Source organism: Melanaphis sacchari, unplaced genomic scaffold (genome assembly GCF_002803265.2).
Source record: "Melanaphis sacchari strain LSU unplaced genomic scaffold, SCAv2.0 Contig1_pilon_pilon, whole genome shotgun sequence".
Lineage (NCBI taxonomy): Eukaryota > Metazoa > Arthropoda > Insecta > Hemiptera > Aphididae > Melanaphis > Melanaphis sacchari.
In genome coordinates, this window is record NW_020270976.1 from 4,501,096 (window position 1) to 4,523,477 (window position 22,382).

General features: G+C 23.3%; 1 protein-coding gene across 1 annotated transcript in view; it reads left to right on the plus strand.

Annotated features, from left to right (window-relative positions):
* The first annotated feature begins 1,718 nt into the window (after positions 1 to 1,718).
* LOC112593241 (nose resistant to fluoxetine protein 6-like) overlaps positions 1,719 to 22,382 on the plus strand; it is a 32,305-nt gene continuing 11,641 nt past the window's right edge. Inside the window, exons 1-4 of the mRNA XM_025337600.1 lie at positions 1,719 to 1,807; positions 5,147 to 5,354; positions 14,377 to 14,588; positions 18,746 to 18,960. Coding sequence (XP_025193385.1) covers positions 5,171 to 5,354; positions 14,377 to 14,588; positions 18,746 to 18,960 — 611 coding nt within the window. The 5' untranslated portion in view covers positions 1,719 to 1,807; positions 5,147 to 5,170. The remainder of the gene's footprint in view (positions 1,808 to 5,146; positions 5,355 to 14,376; positions 14,589 to 18,745; positions 18,961 to 22,382) is intronic.

Consider the following 22,382-nt stretch of genomic DNA (forward strand, 5'->3'; position numbering starts at 1 on the left):
ACATAATAAATTGACAGCCCTCAACCCCCAGAATTGTTCTACATATTATGTAAACTTCTTCTAAAATATAAATACATCTCTTGACTCCTCTGGAATTAAATTTTTAGATTGTTACAAATTATTAACATCAATGCAATAAAATTTCAAAATGTAATATTTTAAAAAAATACAAGGAATAATATTGGTGCGCTATTAAATGGGATCCTTGAGATACTGATAAACCAATATTTTTAAATCAATGCAATATTCACAACCAACTTTATAAATATTTTTGTACTTAACGATAAGATTAAATATGCTTACGTATTTTTGTTTGGAACCATCATATTAAAAACGTTAAAATAATTTCTAAATATATTTCTGGAAAATAAAAACAATACATTGAAGTCCATAAACTGGTTCATATCCACTTAACATAATAATTGATTCATATACATTTAATTCGTTGATACTATACGAATGTAACGATGAAGATCAATCTGTTTATCATTGTATATTATATTAGTTTATTATTGAATATAGTTTACTGAGCTAAAAAATTACGAGATGAAATTTTTTTTTTTTAAACAGGAAAGTCGCTCGTTTACACAGTGTTTCTTGTCATTGAGTAAGTTATTGTAGTAGATGTGTTGAATTGAAATTTATTGATAAATCATTTACATATACATAAAAAATTCGGAGTTGTCAATGTCAAATTTACTCGTACTTTGATTTTCACTTAATGCACTCCAAGACATTTGTTTTAACATATATAATATTGCACACACTAAAATTTGAATGTAAACTCTTCTTGGAGTTAATACAATACCAGATTTTATATAAATAAATATTTTTTTCTATTGGTCCTTTTAGTTATCTAATGTTTATAGTACACTTTATTGAAGGCTGAATGTTTTTAAGCCTATTTTAATATTCTAATGTATGTATAATTTATGCGAAAAACGATTCTGAATGGAAATTGTGTGCTAGCCTCTATTCATAAAAATACTTTATTATGTATTTATATTGCTATGAGTATTTATTTTTACAATAACTTGAACTAATTTTAGCCATAGCGAAAAAAAAATTAGCATATACTCGTATTACATTATCATATTTATAAATTATAATATTATTAACTATAGATTAGTTTATATTATTAACAAGATAGAAAAATGTTTCAAGGACCTAAAAATAATACTTTTTTTTTTTTTATCGAATGTTGTAAACTTTTAAATTTGAAATATCTATAAACAAATTTTGTATATTTTTTCGAAAATTTAATTTTGTAATAAGAAAATATTGTCTTTCGTTGTAAAGATTTTTAAATCTGTAGCTATACATTTTCATTAAATAATAAAGGAGTTATAAATCTTAACGATTTTGTTAGTATGAAAATTATGGTGACTACAATTGAGTATGTAAGCTTAATTCACTTGACTACGCGTTTTTCAACACAATCATTACTTTATTTATTTAGGATATAAAATAATAAAAAATATATTATAATATAGAGGAGGATTAAATATTTTTAATTATTCTCATCATTTCTATTCAAGGATTTTGTGAAATATTAAGTTTTATATTTGTGTCATTTGTATAAAATATTTATTTTTTTAAATCTTAAGTCTTAATATATAGGAAATAATAAGGATAATAATAATAATAATAATAATACAGCAACTGAGGTGGGGGTATTACTCTTTTGAACTTGGTCTTGATAATTGAACCGTAACCAGTTTCAGTGAGTCGTAGTCCAGTCATCTTAGTGGACAGATCAGAGGTCTCATAGATAAGGATACGTGGTAAAACAGGAAAACAATTTTAAGTAAGTTACGCTTAATAACTGTACTTTATACTTATTTCAATTTATTTATTCTTTTTGTATTTTAATTATTATAAAATGAAAAATACAAAAATAAATGTACTTAAAAAAATGGTAAAATATGAAATATTAAATAGGAATTCATAGGTATTGTGAGCAATATAATATGTTTATCATAAATATTTAACTAAAAATATACTTTGGAAAATATAGGTATCTATATAAAATATAGTAATATTATAGAGTATGATGGTACATCTAACAATCAACTTTTTTTTTTTAAACCAGAGTAGTATTTTAAAATAAATCAAAATTAGTCAATTCATTTTAATATTTATATTTTAAATTAATATTAATATTATATATTTAATTATTAATTTAAATTTTTTTTTTTTTTATTCCTTAATATAATTTATGTATTTGACTAATTTTTGAATAGATACCCGATTAATTAACTAACACTAAATTACCCAAAATATGTACCTAATTATTAAACAAATATAAAAGTAATTACCTAAAATTGTGATTAGAAAACTTTTTATTTTTTAATTTATTGACAATCGTATAATTTTTAACGGTATTTCTATTTTACTATTGAATTATAATAAATTAATAAATTATAATTCAATATATTTCAATGAAAAAAACAATTATTTGTTTATGATATATAATTCGTGTTAATAGAATTTTAACGCCATGTTACTATCTAAAAATATTAAACAAGAATTTGAAAATATGTATTTTGACCTTGGGATTGATATTATATGAAATAAAAAACAAAATATAAGCTTTGTTAGATTAAAATTGCATATATATATAAATACGTATAAAACGTTACTAAATTAATAGTACGTACAAAAATAAAATAAAACATAAACTTATGAGTTATGAATAGATAACAAGTTATATATTAGAATAATATTATTATAATTAATAGAACTGCTGTCATAAAAAATTCCATACATTTACTTAGATCCTAAGTCATTTAAATAATAAATATGTGTATTTCAATAGCTTAAATTGTGCAAATCGATTCACATAATATGAAGTATGAAAAACAAAAACATAAATAATAAATGTATTTTTTTATGATGTATAATATCTATAATACCTATAATATTATATTTAATACACATAATAATTGTCATAATTTATATTACTTATTATTTAGCTTCATACATTTTGCATAGTTTATTTTTTCAAAATTCAAGTCAAAAATTGTATTACAAAAATTTTGAACTGTAAAATATTGATATTTAAAATTTACGAATTATAGTTTCAAGATAAAAAATGTGATATAGTCGCGCAAAAGAAAACAAACATATTTTCTAAATTTTTTTTTTTAGATAATAATAAAGTCACAATATTTATAAATTAAAATAAGATTTTATTGTAATAATAATTTATAGTGATCAAGTTACCTCGTATAATAAAATATTTACAGTCTTAGTAAATCCTAGACTTAAATATTATATATTATATTCAGGAGTCTTCTTTTGTATTATAGACATTACCTATAAAATAAATCAATTTTTTCTGTTTGTCACAAAAACGTAAAATGTAACAGAATTAAAATTTTTTTGTTAACTTTTTAATAGGTATGTTTAAAAATGAAGAATGATTAGTTCACGAGTTTTGAAAAGTTCGTTTTTAAAATTTTGTTTTTTTAAATTAAATATATTAAAAATTAAAATGACTTTTATTTTTAATGTTCATACTCGTACTTATCTACTTAATATTATTGATTTCTAACTCAATTTTTCTGTCTAAGTTCAAAACATAATAATAATCAAGGAGAAGACATAAACTGTGTAATACATTTAGTATTAATAATGTTGATTACCTTATAACATGCTTAGATAAACGTTATCCAACCATATAGGGTTCCATATATTTTTATCATTAATATTCATCAAATGTATTGGTTTTTTATCAATCGGACATCTGCAACAAACTTGAAAACGAAAACTTTAGTTGATGAATTAAGATTAATTAACTGGTATATTAAAGCCAAAACGTTCGAGTCATTATTTTAGAATAATATGGTACCTATTTTACAATGCTTTATGAAAAATAATAATTTCTTATGACAGTAAACACTTATTATCTCATTCCAAAATGTATTGACGAATTAAGGCATTTTTGTATTGAAACACATAGTACTATAGAAGTTGTGCTCAAATTTATTTATTTATTTTATTTTAATATTAAAATGAAATAAAAGATCCGATATAACTACCTATAATACTCACTTTTAATCAACAAATTTGTAAATTTTAAAATTTCTTAAAATCTTAAAACAAATGATAAGATTTCATAAATTATTTTTCTTAAAAACTAATCAAATGATTAGTTTTAAATGTAACATAGCAATATTCACGAAAATTATCACTATATATGATTTAAATAAGCCGTGAACACGTATAGCCTATAATATTATCATCGTATGTAGATGTGTACGTAAATAGTATGTTGTATCAGCCATTTAAATTTTTTTTTAAACAATTAAATTACAAAGATATGGAAATAATTTATTCCAGAAAGTTCTAATAGTATCATTTCTCGGTTAATAACTATTTATGGTACTAGTAACAAATATATTATAACTAAATACAGTTATGTCATTGAACTATAATAACATGTTTTATTTGTTACTTACACTACTGCTATTTTAATTATAAATCAAAAACTTTTCCTTCTTTTCTCGATTTGAATTATTTTTGTGTGTTCATTGATCATTTTTTACTTATTGTAGTGTGAATATTAAAATAATGTATATAAACTAATTACTCAGTACATCTAAATAGGTAATTAAGAAACAAAATGTACGCGTAATATGGACATCAAAGCATTTAAAAAATTAATTATTTATTATCTATTTGAAAAAACAAATATTTTTTTAAATTTTTATTTAATGACATCGAGTATTACTATGATTTAAGTATTATTCTTCAAACGTTAAATGTAAATAATTTTTTACTGGCGACTTTAATGAAATGTTAGATAATATGAATAATTTAAATTATTATATTAAGTGAACTTTATTTTTAAGATAAAAACTATCAGGTTGAGATTATTCAAGTTTATTTTAAATAAATTTACAGTTTATTAACTGTGTAATTATCAACTGTACAAATGTACACTTAAATGAATCTAAATATATAAATGTGTAAAATATTAATCTACGTTTTAAAGGTTCTGTACAACGATCGATATAATTAATAAAATTATTTAACTCAACTCTCAAGTTCAAAACAGAAAAACAAATATATTTTTACAAATTAATTCAACTATACTTATTTAACTATTTTTAGAATAATAAATAATTTATTTTTGTTTCAGAAATTCATATTATTGACTGATAAAATGGTGTCCTGTTTTGCATTATTTTTGTTATTCTTGGTCAGTGTCAACGCATCGTTGACAGGACCCACAAATATAATACCAATTTTACCAAATGCAATTATAAAATCAGAGAATTCTCAATGTCAACATGACAGTTTAAGACTACAGATGGGTCTGAAAAATATGACTCTATGGGCTCAACAAAGTAAGTACTCTATTATATTTATTAATAATACAAAAGTACGTAAGTTAAATGTTGTTGATACATAGTTATTTTGTTGTATACAACTAAGTTTTATATAAACAATAACTTACATTTCGAATTATTATTAATTATAAAAATGAAATGATAAGTAGATACATTTACTATATTTTGATAATTTCTAATTTATGTGATGGCACTTGTTTTAATTTGAAATTATAATTATTTTTATTTTTGTTCGCTATATTTATTATTTACTGAAATTATTGACACCATAATATAATGACTCTGCAATGAAGATGGTTATTGGTCAGCTTCATTGACTAGCGTCAATTTAAGAAAATAGATAACTAAATAATATGGGTAATTAAAAGGTATCAGTTTAAATAACAGTATATATAATACATTAAATAAGTAAATTATATATCCGATACAATTTTTGTTGACTTGTGGTCATGATCATTGACATCATTGTTAGTTTTGTATAATATATTGCTTTTTGCCTATAAACGTATTGATTTTGTTCTATTATCTCGGAAAAATACGTACTGCATAGTTATACAAGAAAAATTTAAATTATAGTAATTACTATGAATTATTAAGTATTGTTAGATGTGTTTAATGTTTACCGTTATAATTGAATCAGGGATAATTTCACATTTTTAAAACTGGTTAAGTGTATTTTATTTTAGAATTATAATGATTAATAATAAAATAAATAGAAACTTTTATTTTTTTTTTTTTCATTCATTATAATTTTTATCGTTTTACTTAACTGTTACTTATGCATATTTAGTAAAAACTAAAATGTCATTAATTTATACATTAAGTGTTTGTAGGTTGTAGAGTTGTTGGGCTTGTCTGTACAGGTGTGTTCAATGTAAAACGATAAAACTACTATGTACAGTAATTATTTTATCATGTAATAATCGTTTTATATATTTTTTGTGTTAGGTTTTTAATTATTTAATTCGGAACAAATAAGTTAAAAAACAAACGATAAATTGGGTAGAAATATTTTTGCCTGGAACGTATATACAATATTGTTATGAATACCATAACAATTAAAATGAGTAAAAACGAATGATATTTAATTCGGTTGATCTACATTTAACACGAAATAATTACACGGTAAAGTTCCGACTTTTAAATCTGTTAATTTATATGCAGAAAATAAAATCAAAAATGATGAGAGGTTGTAGAAACATTTCTCTCGCAATATTTTTAATATTAAACACGGTCTGAAAAAATTCCAAAACAGGTCTCGCCAGTTAACAATAGTTGTAAGTATATTAAACGTTAAGAAAAAAAAAAAAAAAAAAATGTTTTAGAAATTCATAATAAGGACTTACGGTATGTGGTCATACGTTTTCATGAATATTCGTAATACCGTCGTTTTAATGCCGATCGTGTAAAATATCGTATCAACGTTGAAGTGGAAAATTCTATGACCTGTACTAATAGAACTTATTGGCACACATGTACCTATATATTATGCAAACATGTGGTTTTCTCCGCTGAATAGATAGGTTATGTTAAAATAGGTTGGGCATTCCGGTAACACGTCGTTTCATTACATTATTATACAGCGACTTATACTCGTACACTAGCCAGGCATCTGTAACGGTTATCCGCTTGTGAAATATTTGAACACGAGTATTTGAATACTCTCGAAGTATTTCCAACATGAATTAAAATACATTTTAAAATTATTTTTGGAAGTTTTAAATAGTGAATTTTAATACGTCTTAATTCTGCACTCGTGTTTAATAGTCCACCTACCAAAAACTGTTACTTTTCTTTTGCGCATTCTACCGTCCAATCGATTACAATTTATTAAACTAAAACTCGCCATATGGTATTGCTACAAATGATTAATGAATGGTCCATACCTCATTCGAGAGATTCGAATAAATTTACATGCATCGCTGCCATTCTCCTCTTGTAGTTGATCTGAGAAATCTGTATTACTCGATACTTCTGAAGTCTGTATTCCATACTTAGATGTGATCTGTTTCCGTAGTATATAGTGTAATATACATTGATCTGAATAAACGGATGTCCTTTTATCAGTTATTTTATTGGTTATTATGTAGTATTGTTTGACCGTTAATTTTGTTACTTAGTTACTCAAGTCACGGGTAGATAATTTACGGCAATACGATCAGATAAAAATATATTATTGAAAATAATATCACGATAATATGAAAATTTTAGATTTTAACAATTTCTAAAACCATTATGTTTTCCAGTTGGTAACAACGATTTACTAGTGAATAACACACTACACGAGTATTTTAATACCTAACTCATAATAATTTATATACATTAAAAATACAAAAGTACTTTAAATAATATATTATAGACATTTAAATAAAACATAGCACATAATAATATCGCCGTGTTTTAATTGTTAACTCAGACAAAATATTTGTATTCAAATGCCGTTTATATAGATTTATTCGTTGAACATAATTTTTTAGAAGTATTTTTAACACATTTTGAATATTTATTCAATAGGCATAATATATATTATGCATATATCAATTCATATACTTTTGTGTGAATAAAAAAACTATAGTTTTCATTATTTTATTGACAACAGATAATAATTTTATTCGCTCACCTGGATACAATTTCGCGTATTCTGATCGAAAAATACAATTGACAAAAACTAGTTTTTTTTTCATAGACGTTACTGTACACTCTCCGTTTGTTAATCGCAACGCACTCAGTTGATACCGAAATCATTTTCACATATTATACGCGCAGAATTAAAGATTCTGAATCTTGAAATAATAATCTAATCCTGTTATTTTTAAGCAAACCTTATTGTTTATTTGAAATTCCACAAAACATTTTTCGATTTCACACATTCTTGGCGAAGATTCGAACAACTGTAATTTATTCCATTGACTTAAAAGTCTTGAGGTGTTTTAACTGTTTATTTTTAGATCTATTTTCTCAGTCAACTTTTGCGTATTTTATATCCGTAAAACACCTACCTACAAATACTATATTAATTATAAAAATAATCGTAATTAATTGTAATCCATATTATAATAGCACAAACATCTAAAGTTACAGGCGCTACAAGTTTCATCGATAACACTAAAATATACGCATCTTATAATATATCGGGACTTACAAAGTACCAATATAACTAGTTATATGACAATGCAATACACCAATTTTATAGGTATAACTAATATGAGTGCATAAAATATACCTATATGTAATGAATAATCCATATTATTAATTATTCTATTTCCTTAGGATTTTATAATGAGTTTTTTTTATAATTTTTAAACTGTAGTTTAAAATTATTTGACCAAATTATTATCACCTTGATATTTAATAGTCGTTGTGTATCAGTGCTATCGTCTTGGTTTATTATGCATTTAGCTCTTCATAAATATAATTTATTCGATACGGCGGTAGTCTAAATAAAAAATGTACAAATTAACTCGCTTTAATATCACTAGTCTAAATAAAAAATGTACAAATTAACTCGCTTTAATATCATTATAACAATGATAGTACCTACTATTATACCAATAGGCTGTTGGTTAAGTTAGGTTAGTAATTGATATCTTAACGCGGTGTTTTTCGTTCTAATAAATGTCGTTTCTGCACTGTAAATCTTTCTCAGAATAAAATAGTATTCTGCATGCACTTAATAGCTTTTAATTTTAAAATCCGATTTGAATTTGATGCACAGAACAATCCTGAAGGCTGAAATCAATTCAACACTGTTTGTTTTAACAGTTGTTTATCATGTTAATGACATAAGTAATAATATATACCACAACAAATAAATTTATAACCCTAAATCAGTATTTTGAATACTGGTTATTTAACTTATTTTTTTTTTTAAATATATTATACTTAAATATCAAAAATTGTACGATTATTGTTTCGATATTATCTATCATATATTAATCAATTTTGATTTTGGTGCTTATTACATTTCCCAATTTATTACTACCTGAGATGGTGCAAATTACATATCTTAGGAGTAATATTGTTCACACATATCCTTCTCTGCTGTCGGTTTAAAACGGAAAAAAAAAATGACATATCTTTATTTTAATGTAAATTTAGATGTAAATTTGATCAATTTTGGTGCAAATTGACTACGCTTATTTTTTTGAAATTTGGAAATAGTTTCGATTACATTAATGTATTATATATTCAAACGTTCATAGTCAACAACTAACGAAAGTATAAACAGTTGTAAAATGAACTTAAAATTATAAATGATAGTAACTTAAAGATATAATTTTTTTTCTGACCGTTACAATTGCCATGGTGGCCAGAAAATCGATGATAAATTAATGTAATAAAGTTATAATTTCACGTTAGGTTAGGTAGTGCGTAGGTAACTCCTAGCAACTTATATTTTGTAAGGAATATAATTACGTTACCATATCAACACTATCCTCCTCCAATGCTATATTGAAATATGACATTTTTTTTTCATGATCGAATTTTTAAAATTGATCCTGTCATACAACAATTTAAAATAAATTTTTATGCCAATAAAATGCCAAAATAGACTTAAAAAATAATACTTTAACATTGATTTAAGATATTAATAAAATAGTATTCTTAACAATCGATAATTTATATAATTTAATATAACTTGTAGATACAATTTTAATCGTGATTTTAAAATTATATTAGATATTATGGTTTAATGTTTTTCCGTGCTAAAAAAAAATATCAAGTAGCACTACGTTACGTTTATCATGTATCTCTCATGTCAGATATTGGATTCTGTTCTCGAAAATATGAAAAGCCTTGTTACTACGAGTATAACTCTGAAAACGGGATAAGCAATCACTGATGAAGGCTAGTGAGTCTATATGGTCCGTTTCCGCGATGTGTATTCATTACCGATTTTTCCTCTCAAATGCATTTTAATAATAATATTAATATTATATATTATGAATATAATACTGTTAAACTATAAATTATTAAATTAAACAATTTGTATGTATTTCTAAAGAGTTTATCGAATTATTATAAAATATTAATATAATGTTCCAATGTTGCCAAAAATTTAAGCTTTAAACGACTACTGTGATAAAATATCTATGCAATGCATTGTTACTTGTGTTAATAGAGTAACAATAGACATTTCATACATTTAATAACGATTTTAAGACAGAAATAATCTAATTATATTTTTAAACACTTTTAGGTTTGTTTAAATGTTCCATAACATCTTATAATAGAATAGTCTATTGATTACAGAGCCGGAATTAGGTAGGGTCAAGCGCGGCCTCTACCCCAGGTCTCGCGCTTTTGTATGACATTTTGGGCCTCATGTTAACGAAATTATACATTATTTTATACTATAAAATTATACTATATTTTATACTATACCCCAGGCCGTGCTCTACCCTGAAGCTGGCTCTAATTATTGGTATAAGTATAAGTTAAACTTGTCTTGTTTCATCTCAAGGTTAGTGTGTTAATTTTTTTTTTCTTAATAATAAAACAAAATTTTTAAATGCTATAGATAATTAATTTTTTTTTATCTTGAGGATTTAGGAGTCATATATTTTTTATTTCATAAATAAGTTTATAAAATGTTACATTTTTAGTTGAGATAATTTTTTTTTTATTAAAATATAAAAAAAGTATCAAATAATTATAATAAAAATAGTAATTAAAAATTTAAAGTTTCTCTAGAATATTATTTGATTTGCAAACTTGTATATTTTATTTTTTTTGTTGAAAATACTTTTTCTTATCAATTAAAAATATGAATAATTCGTTGTATTCGTGTTTTGTAGTTTTCAACACAATGCGTTCTACTAATTTGTATCCAGACATTATCGAATAACATAGTTTTGTTTAATCCTCAACATTGTGTACTTAAACTTTATAATTATTATGAACATTTTACTTAAGTACTGATTTTATTCAGAGCAAATTATTGTACATAATGGTTTTATAATCATGATTTTTATTTTTAATATTTTATGTGAACACTATTTTAATCAAAGCGAATGTTTTAAAACTTTAAAATAACGCTTTTCTTTTGATAAAAAAATCGAATTTATGTAACATTTTGTTTTTAGATTTTCTTATTACAGTTTATTTTTAAAAATAAGTAAAAACTAAACAAGATATGTGTTAAAGAAATTTAAGCATTGTAGTTTAATTTAACTTCGTTCAAAATCGATTTTCAAAAGTGATGATTTTTTATTATACCTACTTATATACATGTATACTGTATGCAATACGCTTGGGACCTGCTTGGAGCACTCATCAAATTTTAAAGTTCTTTTTTTTTATATTTAATTTTAACTTGTAGCTAACCTTTTTAAAGTCTATACTATAATATTATATTGTCATGATTATGCTTAATGATTTATTAATATCGAATATATGTAAAAATAAAATAAAAGATTATTTCAAAGTATTTAAATAATTCTAAATATTGTTTTATAAAAATGAAACATTAAAAAGTTATAAAAAGTAAACTATTTAATATTTAAATCTTACATATGAATAATTTCATATAAAAAAAAATACATCTTATCTCATTTGTAAACAAAAAAAATTATCTTTCAAAGTAGTAAAAATATTTTTTCTACTAAAACAGATATGCATTAGAAAATAGAACTGTGTTTCAATAAAAAATAACGTAATTTATACAATTATTATTAATTATAAATATAAATAAAAGTATTTTTTTTTAATTTATAAGACGCATTTCATGGTTAAAATAATATGATAGTTGGTGGATATTCGTTTATTATTTTGTGTACTTAAATTATTGCATAATATTAATATTTAATATACACATGACCGCACACAAAGTATTTACTATTTGCTTTTTACACAACATTATTAAGAGAATATTGTACCCATTTTCTCCGACATACTAATGCATAACATAGAAATTTTAAAATAATATTTATTTTGTAAATTTTAAAATAGGGAGTCATAACTTACATCAACATTTAAATACTAGAAAAAACCTGCATAGACTATAGAGCACTGGATAATATTTTTAACTGTAAATGATTATATAGGTCAATTTACTTTCGTATTAAAAATAATAGAGTAAATCGAATTTTAATGTCAGTTAATGGAGACGAAATAAACATTAAATGACATTATTCGTTAATTAAAAATTTAATTTGATAATAACTATAAAAGTTTGAACTTCTGAAGCTCTAATTAATTAAATAAAATATTTTTATTAGATATTCATCAAATTGAACTAAATTAATATAGCTATTGTACCTATATTTATCTACGAAAGCAATAGATTTTTCTCTTTTAAAATATTAAATTATTAATTTTATTCTGGCATTGGTTAATAAAAATATAATTTAATTTAATTAAACTAAAATTCAATATGAATTACAAATAAACACAAAAATACTTAAAAACTAATAAAATTAACACGATAAACAGGAAGATGTGTTTCTATAGTTTTGACAAGTTATTTTTAATATTTAAAATAATTCATACAGGGAATTTGTTATATTATTAATACAAATCGGAAAATATATAAGTAGTATTTTTAAGAATTTTTTGGGTTTTCATAGAGTTTTTAAAATATTTAATTTTTATAAGTAGATAATTTTAATTATCTTTATATTAAAACATATTAATTTATAAAATGTATAAAAATAAATATTATTATTAATTTTATATAATAAAAAAAGATTTATATTTTGTCTTTGAAACAACTTTTAAAATTTGTGTTTTTATTAATAACTTAACAGTACTAGTGGATAATTTTAAAATGTCTACTCGTAAACGTGAATTTCAGATCAGCTTTAAAGCGCATCGCTTTTTTAGACATTTAAACTATAATATATGGGTATTAAGTACATATTTTTTTGGAAATTTTAAGCTATCGGTAAACATAGTCAATTTTTAAAATAATAATCAATAATACACATCTTAATCTTCGTTTTTAGAAATACTTAATGAAATGTATACCATTTAATGCTTTATGAACATCAAACAGAGATTTAAGATTTAATGAAAGAGATTTTTTACAAGCGCGGTAAATACTTTTTAGTACAGCAGATACATCAGAAAATACTAAAATCTGAATTAGCTATGTAGTTACTTATTTAAGATAATATAATTTTTTTAGGACGAGTATTTATATTATGTCTTCGACAGAAACACGTTTAATGCTGTAGTTATAGACTTATAAAAATAACTTTTTCATACGTTACAGAAACGACGTATTTTAATTAAACGAATTAACTAATGTTTACGCAAGTAAATTTAGCACAAATGGACTGTCGAAAAAACATATTTTTTTATTTTGGGTGTAAATGGGTAAACCTCAATTCAAATATATATTAACAAACACATATTATATTATTTATAACTATAAATATATGACCGTGAACAAGACCGGACTGGGTCAAAAATTTCTACCGGGAAAATAAATAAAATCGGCACATTTAAGAAAACCTATAAAAACAACCTTAAAAAACATATTTTTTCATATAAAAAGATAGAATGTTATTTTAAAAATTTGAACACTTAAAATTATTATTAAAAATTAAAAAAAATTAAAAATTGATTGGTACAAAGAAATTTTATCATTTTTATTTAAAATACATATATTTAGACTCTAGAGTCTAGAATTCACATTAATACATATTAAGCAGTTTGTTAAGGTTTGAGCTCTTTTGCAAAACTGATTATACCTTAAACGATAAACCTAAACAAAAAGTACCTACGAATACAAGTGGCCTAATTCAAACAAGCGGCCCACTAGGAAACTCCTGGCATCTCAACTACCCAATCCGGCCCTGATCGTGAATTATTTTAAATATTTACCTTACTATATCAAATTATAAAATGCGTCAAAATAAATATAATTTAAAACATTGCGTCATAATTATAAGTTAATACAGAAACGGAATATTAGGATGGACAAATGAAAATTATGAACGTATAAAAGGTTTCAGTTCACAGTGTATTGAAACCCTAAAAAATCTAATCACGCTATTATTATATTATTTTCTAGTGTGGGATGCATCAGCGAAACAAGCAGTGGGTCTGTTGTCAGGAAACAGATTCCAGTTAGGAGACTTTGACGAGTGCCTGCAGGTAGCTAAACCAATTAAGGCCCAATATTGTCTCGTTGATGTCAAACTCGATGTGCCGTCTCAATATTCCTATACCGATCCACTCGCTAGAGAGTATGATCCGTTATTACCAGCTTGGCACAAGATTTATGTAAGAAAAGTTTATTATTCTGCTTTAATTGGTGATTTAAATCCACGTACAGTACATACGTATATTATTTACTATTTTTCGATACATGCACTTTTCAAGTAATTAATCAAAAAAAAATGAACATAAATATTTTTGTTTGTAATGTAAAAGACCTTCTATTTATTTCGTATAGATTTTATATTTTACAACAACTGCTGTTATTATGCCGTAATAATATGTTCACTTTATTACATTATTACATTAATAATACATATTTAATTTATTTATTCTTATGAGGATGTTGTAAATGTATTGTTTGTTTTCTTTCTATGATCCACGTGCAACGTATCTAACTTGCTTTCAGCAAAATCAATCTTGTGTTGATAATTTTATGTTTTACGATTAATTGGCAAAACATCAATTTTAAACTTAAAAACATCGTATGAGGCACTTTATAGGCTTTTATTGATGTTTCAATTTTAAACGGAGTTATGAATATATTAAATTGTAAATTTTTACATATTTATAATTTTTCTTTATAGTTAAAATATAAATATCAATCTTTGAACTACCTTAGATAATATTTTTACTTTTAAGCTTGATGATAAATCGATTCCCTCCAATACTAATGCTAACAACACGTGGTTAGTTCTGCTTATTGTAAAGCGTTTATGTTGCACGTGGGTTAGAAATAAATAATACATAATGACTGCCAACCTCTGCTTAAGAAAAACAAATTAATTTTTATAATTTTTACTTAAGTAATATTATTGATAAATTAATAAAAATTTGGTGGTTAACTAGGTATATAACATGTTTTATGTTAAATAATAATGAGTTTTGTAGGAAATTATAAAAAAACCAGAATAATAATCATGTAAAATTAATGATAACTAGTTCATTCAATACCTTATTTATTTTATATATTAGCTGTATCTATTGTAAAAAAATATATTTTTTGTATTTTCATAGAAATAAAAAATAATCATAAAACAAAAAACTACACAAATAGTTATTGAATAAAATAAATTTACTTTAAACTTAAGTCCTTGAGCACCCTTGTTTGAAATACAAAAACATATTGTTGATAGTTGCTCACCTCAACCTTCTGTCGACCTCGATGAAAATTCCTGTTTTTATCACAAACTTAACTTCAGATATAATTTAATCAATCTATAGAAAAAATCAACAATGAATAACGATAATAAAATGTTATAATATGTCATTTATCTTATCAAACATAAATTATATATCTATTTAATATAATGGTAATCCGTCAAAAATAATTAAATAAAATAGCTATATTATGATTATTAATATTTTAGTATAGTTTAAGTCAAAACTCCTCCACTTAAAAGATTTTTTTTTTCTGTAAACATATCTTTTTTTTCTCCTAGTATTTACTTATTAACAGATTGTGTAAAAAATAAAAATTATAAAATTAATTTATAAATATATATATATATATATATATAATATACATGACTTAATAAATAAGTAATATCGGTATTGTTATAATCTTACATTGTACACGGATCCATTAAGATGATGATTTGTCTTTGGTTGATATTCGTTTAATTTTGCATTTAATGCCATAAAACTAGTGTATATACTATATACATGTATTTAATTATTAATTTGATAAAATAATAATAAAACATTTTATAAAAGCATTCAATTATTTTAACAGTATAAAAAATAAAATAAATTTGAAATATCATTTTAGATTATGACTACATTTTTTTTGACGTTAATTACAATTTGTCCAAATAAATAATTATCAACTTGTTCGGTGTTTTACAATAACCCTCTTTGTTAAATGTACCAACTTACCCTGAAATAAAATCTTAGATGCTTGTATGCATTCCTTAAATTTTTTAGAACTTAAGAGTCGGTGTATTATTAACATTTTTTTCGAAAAAAAGGTCATTGACATTGACTGAGATAGATTATTCCTCATCCTTTCTTTTTTTCCGCTACTATAACGAACGTACCGAAAACCTGTTTTTACACATTGTACATCATACAAACATTTTAAAATAGAAGTGTAAAACAAAAGTATCGTAAAATATTGAATCAATATTGCTTTTAAAAAATTTAAAGTACAATAGACGAACAAGCGAATAACTAAGATCAAAATACTATATTTATTTCATTAATAAACATATAATATACCTTATAAAATTTGATGATATGATAAAAAACTAATTCTTATTATTTATTTTATACCTACTACAGTAAGTTTGTAAAGTGATTTATTTTATTTTATTTAAGTAACTTAAAAACTTTTTTTTTAACTTTACCACAATAATTAAAAATACAAACATTAAAAAACAAAACAATAATAAAATGTTTTTTGATAATTATGCAATGAGATTTATGATAAGATATTAGATGATTGAAAATATGTACATCCTGAATAATATTAACAATCAATTATAATAATAAATCAATGAAATATATTTATTTTTATAATTATGTTAGTATAGCCATAATAAAATATTTATTTAGTAATTATTAAACATAATTATACGTTTTTAATATTATTACATGAATAATATATATTTATTTTTTATATTTTAAAGATTTTCAGAACGTTTCAAATGAACAATTAAATATTTTTAATTTTATCAAATATTAAAATAAACTTCAAAAAAACACTAAGACATAATATTATATAAATAATTACTGAGCACCGAGATCTGTTATAATCTGTTGTCTTTTGTGCGTTGAACAAAGTAAAAACAAGTTTGAAAAGTAGATCTGTGTTAAGTGATGCATAGTAGGAAAGCAATTCACAGCCAATACACTAATTTTAAAACAATGAAAACTATATTTTCAAGTGATACTCGTGTGCTTTTCATAAAATTTCATGATGAAATATAATAGTTATTTATGATATTGAATTAAAAACAATTTAATACGTATGATATATTTGGTATGATAATTTTAAATATAAAATATATCGTCGTTAATACGAAAAAACGTTTCATTTGCTAACATTCGATTTTTCTAAACACACAAAATATCTTAAAAAAATAAAATCAGAAAAACGTTTTGAAATTTTATAATTATATTAAAATTTACTTTGAAAAAACTGCATTTAAAATTATCGTATGAATTATTAACGTTTTATCACGTTGAAAACAATAACTTATATTTTTTACTAAGTTTACATAGGAGGTTTTTTCTGAACGATAGTTTGTGTCATATTATACATTTTTAAACACATAGATATTATTTCATAAATGATTTAAAGTCGGTAACAAATAGGAGATTTCATTTATTATTTTTCGTTAGTTTGACGGAAATAAATGATAGCATATAGGATAAATAACAAATTGCAGCTTATTTTTTCTTCCGAATCCAAAGACACCAAACCTTCAAAATATTAAATTTGTTTCATAATAATGGGTATTGTCGTATGAACCACGATGTGTATATTAAATATGTATACACTATACATTGTATAGTAATTTTTCATGTGGTACATATCTTGATTTTTACTACATTATATTATGCTAATGAAAGTTATAAAATGTAAACGTAAATTATTATCAAACTTGTAGTTGCTTAAATATGTTTAAAACATTTCAAATAAAATTGAAAAAGATATAATTGTAACAATAATAAGACACGCGAGATTCCCTCGAAAGAAAAGTTTTTTCTTAATATATTTTTATTACGTACACCTATTAAACGTTTTATGTTGTTCTTGAATACTTTTCTGGAAACTTTTGGTAGGCTTTCAATAATGTGTTTTTGTTATACTTAACCTGATGTATTTATAGATTAATCAAACAATACACAATGAGTCTTTTATACACGATCCAATATTAGTTTTTTTTTCATTATTATTTATTTTAAAAATATTTTTACAATCTATATGTATGATTTCTATAGAAAAAAAGTTTGTTGGCATTATTAGAGTTACATAATATGAATAGAAAAATATTTTTTTGATAAATATTGTGATTTGTTTTAATGAAAACAAAAGTAATTTTTGGTTATTGTAGTTCCTTTGATTTCATGGTAAACACAATTTCAGTTTCAATTTCAATTTCAATTAGCGGTTTAATCGTAAAATTGCATGTTTATTAAAAATATTTAATTATTGGAATTTTATGCCTATGCCTTATTTATAAATTTTAAATTAATACTTTTTTTATTATTTATAGTATGGCGGGGCAAGATTCAAGCAGCGTCTGGATAAGATAAAATGGGCTTTGTGTGTGCCTGCGTCATGTTCAGCGTTGGATGTTCAAACATATCTCAGATCTTATATCAAAGAAAACAAACTAGATGTGATTGAAAACTTGTCGGTTGCTGATAATATGTGCACTCAAGCGCAACGTCCAGGCGATGAATATACTGTTTATGACATAGCATTTGTGTAAGTTTTTAAACGATTCAATTTAAATAAACTTCAGGAATTTTAGGTATGAAGATAATATACAGGAAATCTATAAGATTACAGGAATAGATCAAACGTTTTTCAACATAATTTTCGGTAAAATATCGTCGGAAAATCCTATACTATAAGTGCGAGATAAAAAAATTTAGTCATTATTTAAGAAAAAAAATAATTCTTGGAAAGCAAGCGTTGTGTATTATAATAGGTATCTACTTAGCATTCACCAATCTCTCCGGTAAACTAGTTTATTTTGTATGTATAATGAGATTTAATGTGAAATTTTCAAACCTATAGAAATATAATGTCACCCTCTCTAGAAAGTTATACCGTGAATTTATCTCAGCAAGACCTATTGCACTGCGAGAGGTTCCATTCCTTGATTGCCGTTCTGAGGTAGTGTTTTGTTAGTTTGTAGTCTTTCGTGTGAAATGATGGGCGATGAGGGTTACCTGCGGTGTTTCAGAGAAAGACCAAGCCACGTGGTGATTTACGAAATAGATAATCATGTAAAACTTTCGCTTTTTATTTGTGAAGTTCAAACGGTGATTCATCAAGCATGCTCACCTCATTTTATATCTGAATAGTAAATGTATCTATTTAAATTACGATTTTTGGAATTCATAAGTATATCAGTAGATTATATTTTCAAAAACATTTTTTTTTTATATATATTCACTGTTTAAGGAGTTCTTAGATGCGATACAAATTTATTTTTCTTTCAAATGTGAACTATTATTATGTTGTTATACGAATGACTTTTTTGAATATGTTAATACGTATAAATCAAAATTCAAACGAGTAATTTTTAAGTTATTAAACCTTATTATTTACTAATTAAAATGGTCCTTTTAATGGTTTTACGTAGAATATAAAGTATGTAACTTGATAATTGATATGCATTTTTTTTTGTCTAGTGTCTATACTTTTTACGATATATAGATATTCAAACAATATTTGAAAAATATAAAATGTTAATGTATTAATAATTACTATAATTTTAAAACTATCATAGTACCAGTATCTTTTAAACCAACTACTAGTCATGAATTATAAATTACAATATTATCCTTAATTATATACCTATAACTTAAATAATTCAGAAACTATTCGTGACGTTTAATAAGTTGCAATTACCTACAACGTGTTAAATGAATTTATATTTAAAATTTATGTTTTATAACAAACTCTACCTAAAATTCAATGGCTAAAAAAAATAAATACTCATAGACGTACATATGTACAATATATTTGTAAAAGTGTTAGCAGCTCTTTAATATAGAAAATAGTAATGAAAATGTATAAAATAACAATTTTAACATTTATGTCGTGAATTTTTTCTTAATTTCAATAGTATTTTAATTATTAAAATATTAAATTAAATTAGGTAATAATAAATTATTATTATTTTACTTATATAGGTAGTCTGTATGACACAATCCACTACATATTAATTTAGATTTATAAATCCATGTTACGTATTTTAATTAAATCAATTATACATTTGGAACAATATTAAATATCTACCTTCGTATGCAAGAATAATATGCTTATATAATGTTGTAACAATTATTATTTGATATTTGTTAATTGCATTACATGTCACGTGTTATAATGAAAATAACAATTATTACTTGTTACAATTTTAGTATTTAATCATAAGGATTGACGGACTTGGGTACAGTGACTTTTGTAGAAAAATACTTAAATAGCTATAACAATAATTGCGTTTATTACATCATATCTAAGAAAATGTTATTCAGCAATATTGAATTTGTTAAATCAAACTATATTATGATATAGATATTTAAATGGAATCTGTGTACTTAATTTATAAAACATTTTTTATATTTTAGTTCACAGCGTAGTATATTGACGGTACATTAGTAATAACGTCTCACGAACATCATGTAATAATCGATTATTTAATTGATTCAAAATTATTTAAATACGATTAGCCTATAGAGTCATGGACTAACAAGGGAAACTCAAAGTAAATTAATCAAAATCTATCCGAGTACCTTTCTCACTAAGGTATCTTGATTCGCCACCCGTTTGTTGTAATAGAACAGTTCCAACGACAAACAAAATGAAATATTTTGGTCTTACCCTAAATATACGCTGGATCTGCAGGGTAAAACCTTAGGGCTTAAAGGTTATATAGCAACCCGTACATTTTTTTTAAAATTATTTTTTTCATGATTTATGTTAAATATGAGTAATTTAAAGTTACTAAAGAGACAACTTGAAGATCTTTAAAATCTAGTGAGCTAATATAAAAAGTAAAAAAAAGATTCAATCAAATTAAAAATTTACAATTAACATTTACTTTTAATATTTATTTATTTACATTAAAAAAATACAGTAAAATAGATACAGATAAACGGTCAATATGTAAAAAATAATTTGAAAATAATATAACAAAGGCTGGATAAAAAAGGTACACGAATACGAGTACACGGGCTGTTAGTTTCCTATCTCTGGTTTGAATAAAAAGAAGTAAATAATTTATGGAAAGTCATAATGAACAATTATTAAATATTTTCATTTATCACTATTTGCTATTACTATACAAGTCACAATGTAAAATTATAATAGGAGAAGAAAATATATAAATTTAAAGTTTAAACTTGTTAGGTAGTATTGCTGTGAACTTTCTTATTTCTGTTCAGCTGTTACGTAATAAATTAGTTTATCAAACTTACATATAAATATTTTTGAAATTTTATTCAAGACTGATAGTTTTATATAATACTGTACAGATATACAAGATTCCCGTTAAAATTTAATTCAATTTATAGGAAAATGTAGTTAAAATGTATCTATCGTTTTACTCCTTAGTTGGTATTCACCTAATTTATTAAACATTATATACTTAATGGATTTAACAACTTTAATAAAGGCGAGGATTTAGTAAATCTGAAAAAAAATATGGTTATATAACATTTTAAAGTTTGAATTAAAATAATAACCTTAGTTTATAAACATAAGTAGGTACCTATAGAGTACAAAAAAAAAAACAATTTTAAAAGAAAAAAATTAGGAGAAACTATTCTGAAACTTGCTTTGCAGTAGGTTCTAGGGTATATATTGAATACCTGGGGAATGGTAACAAATAATTTGATGAACAAATAAAAAATCATTGCATATTATTTCAATATTTTTTGAATCATTTTTAGTTTTATTGAATTAAAAAAAAAAAAAACACTGTATTGAAAGTTTGCTCAATATATTTAAAATTATTTTAATAATTATTCTTATCATATTATATTTGTATAATTTTTCGTAGATTGCCAATCTACGATATATTTTAAGGATATTTTATAATTTATTTATATTACTATTAGCCATTTATTTTTTATTTTTTTTCCTAGAAATACAATAGGTATCATTAATCTTTGTAA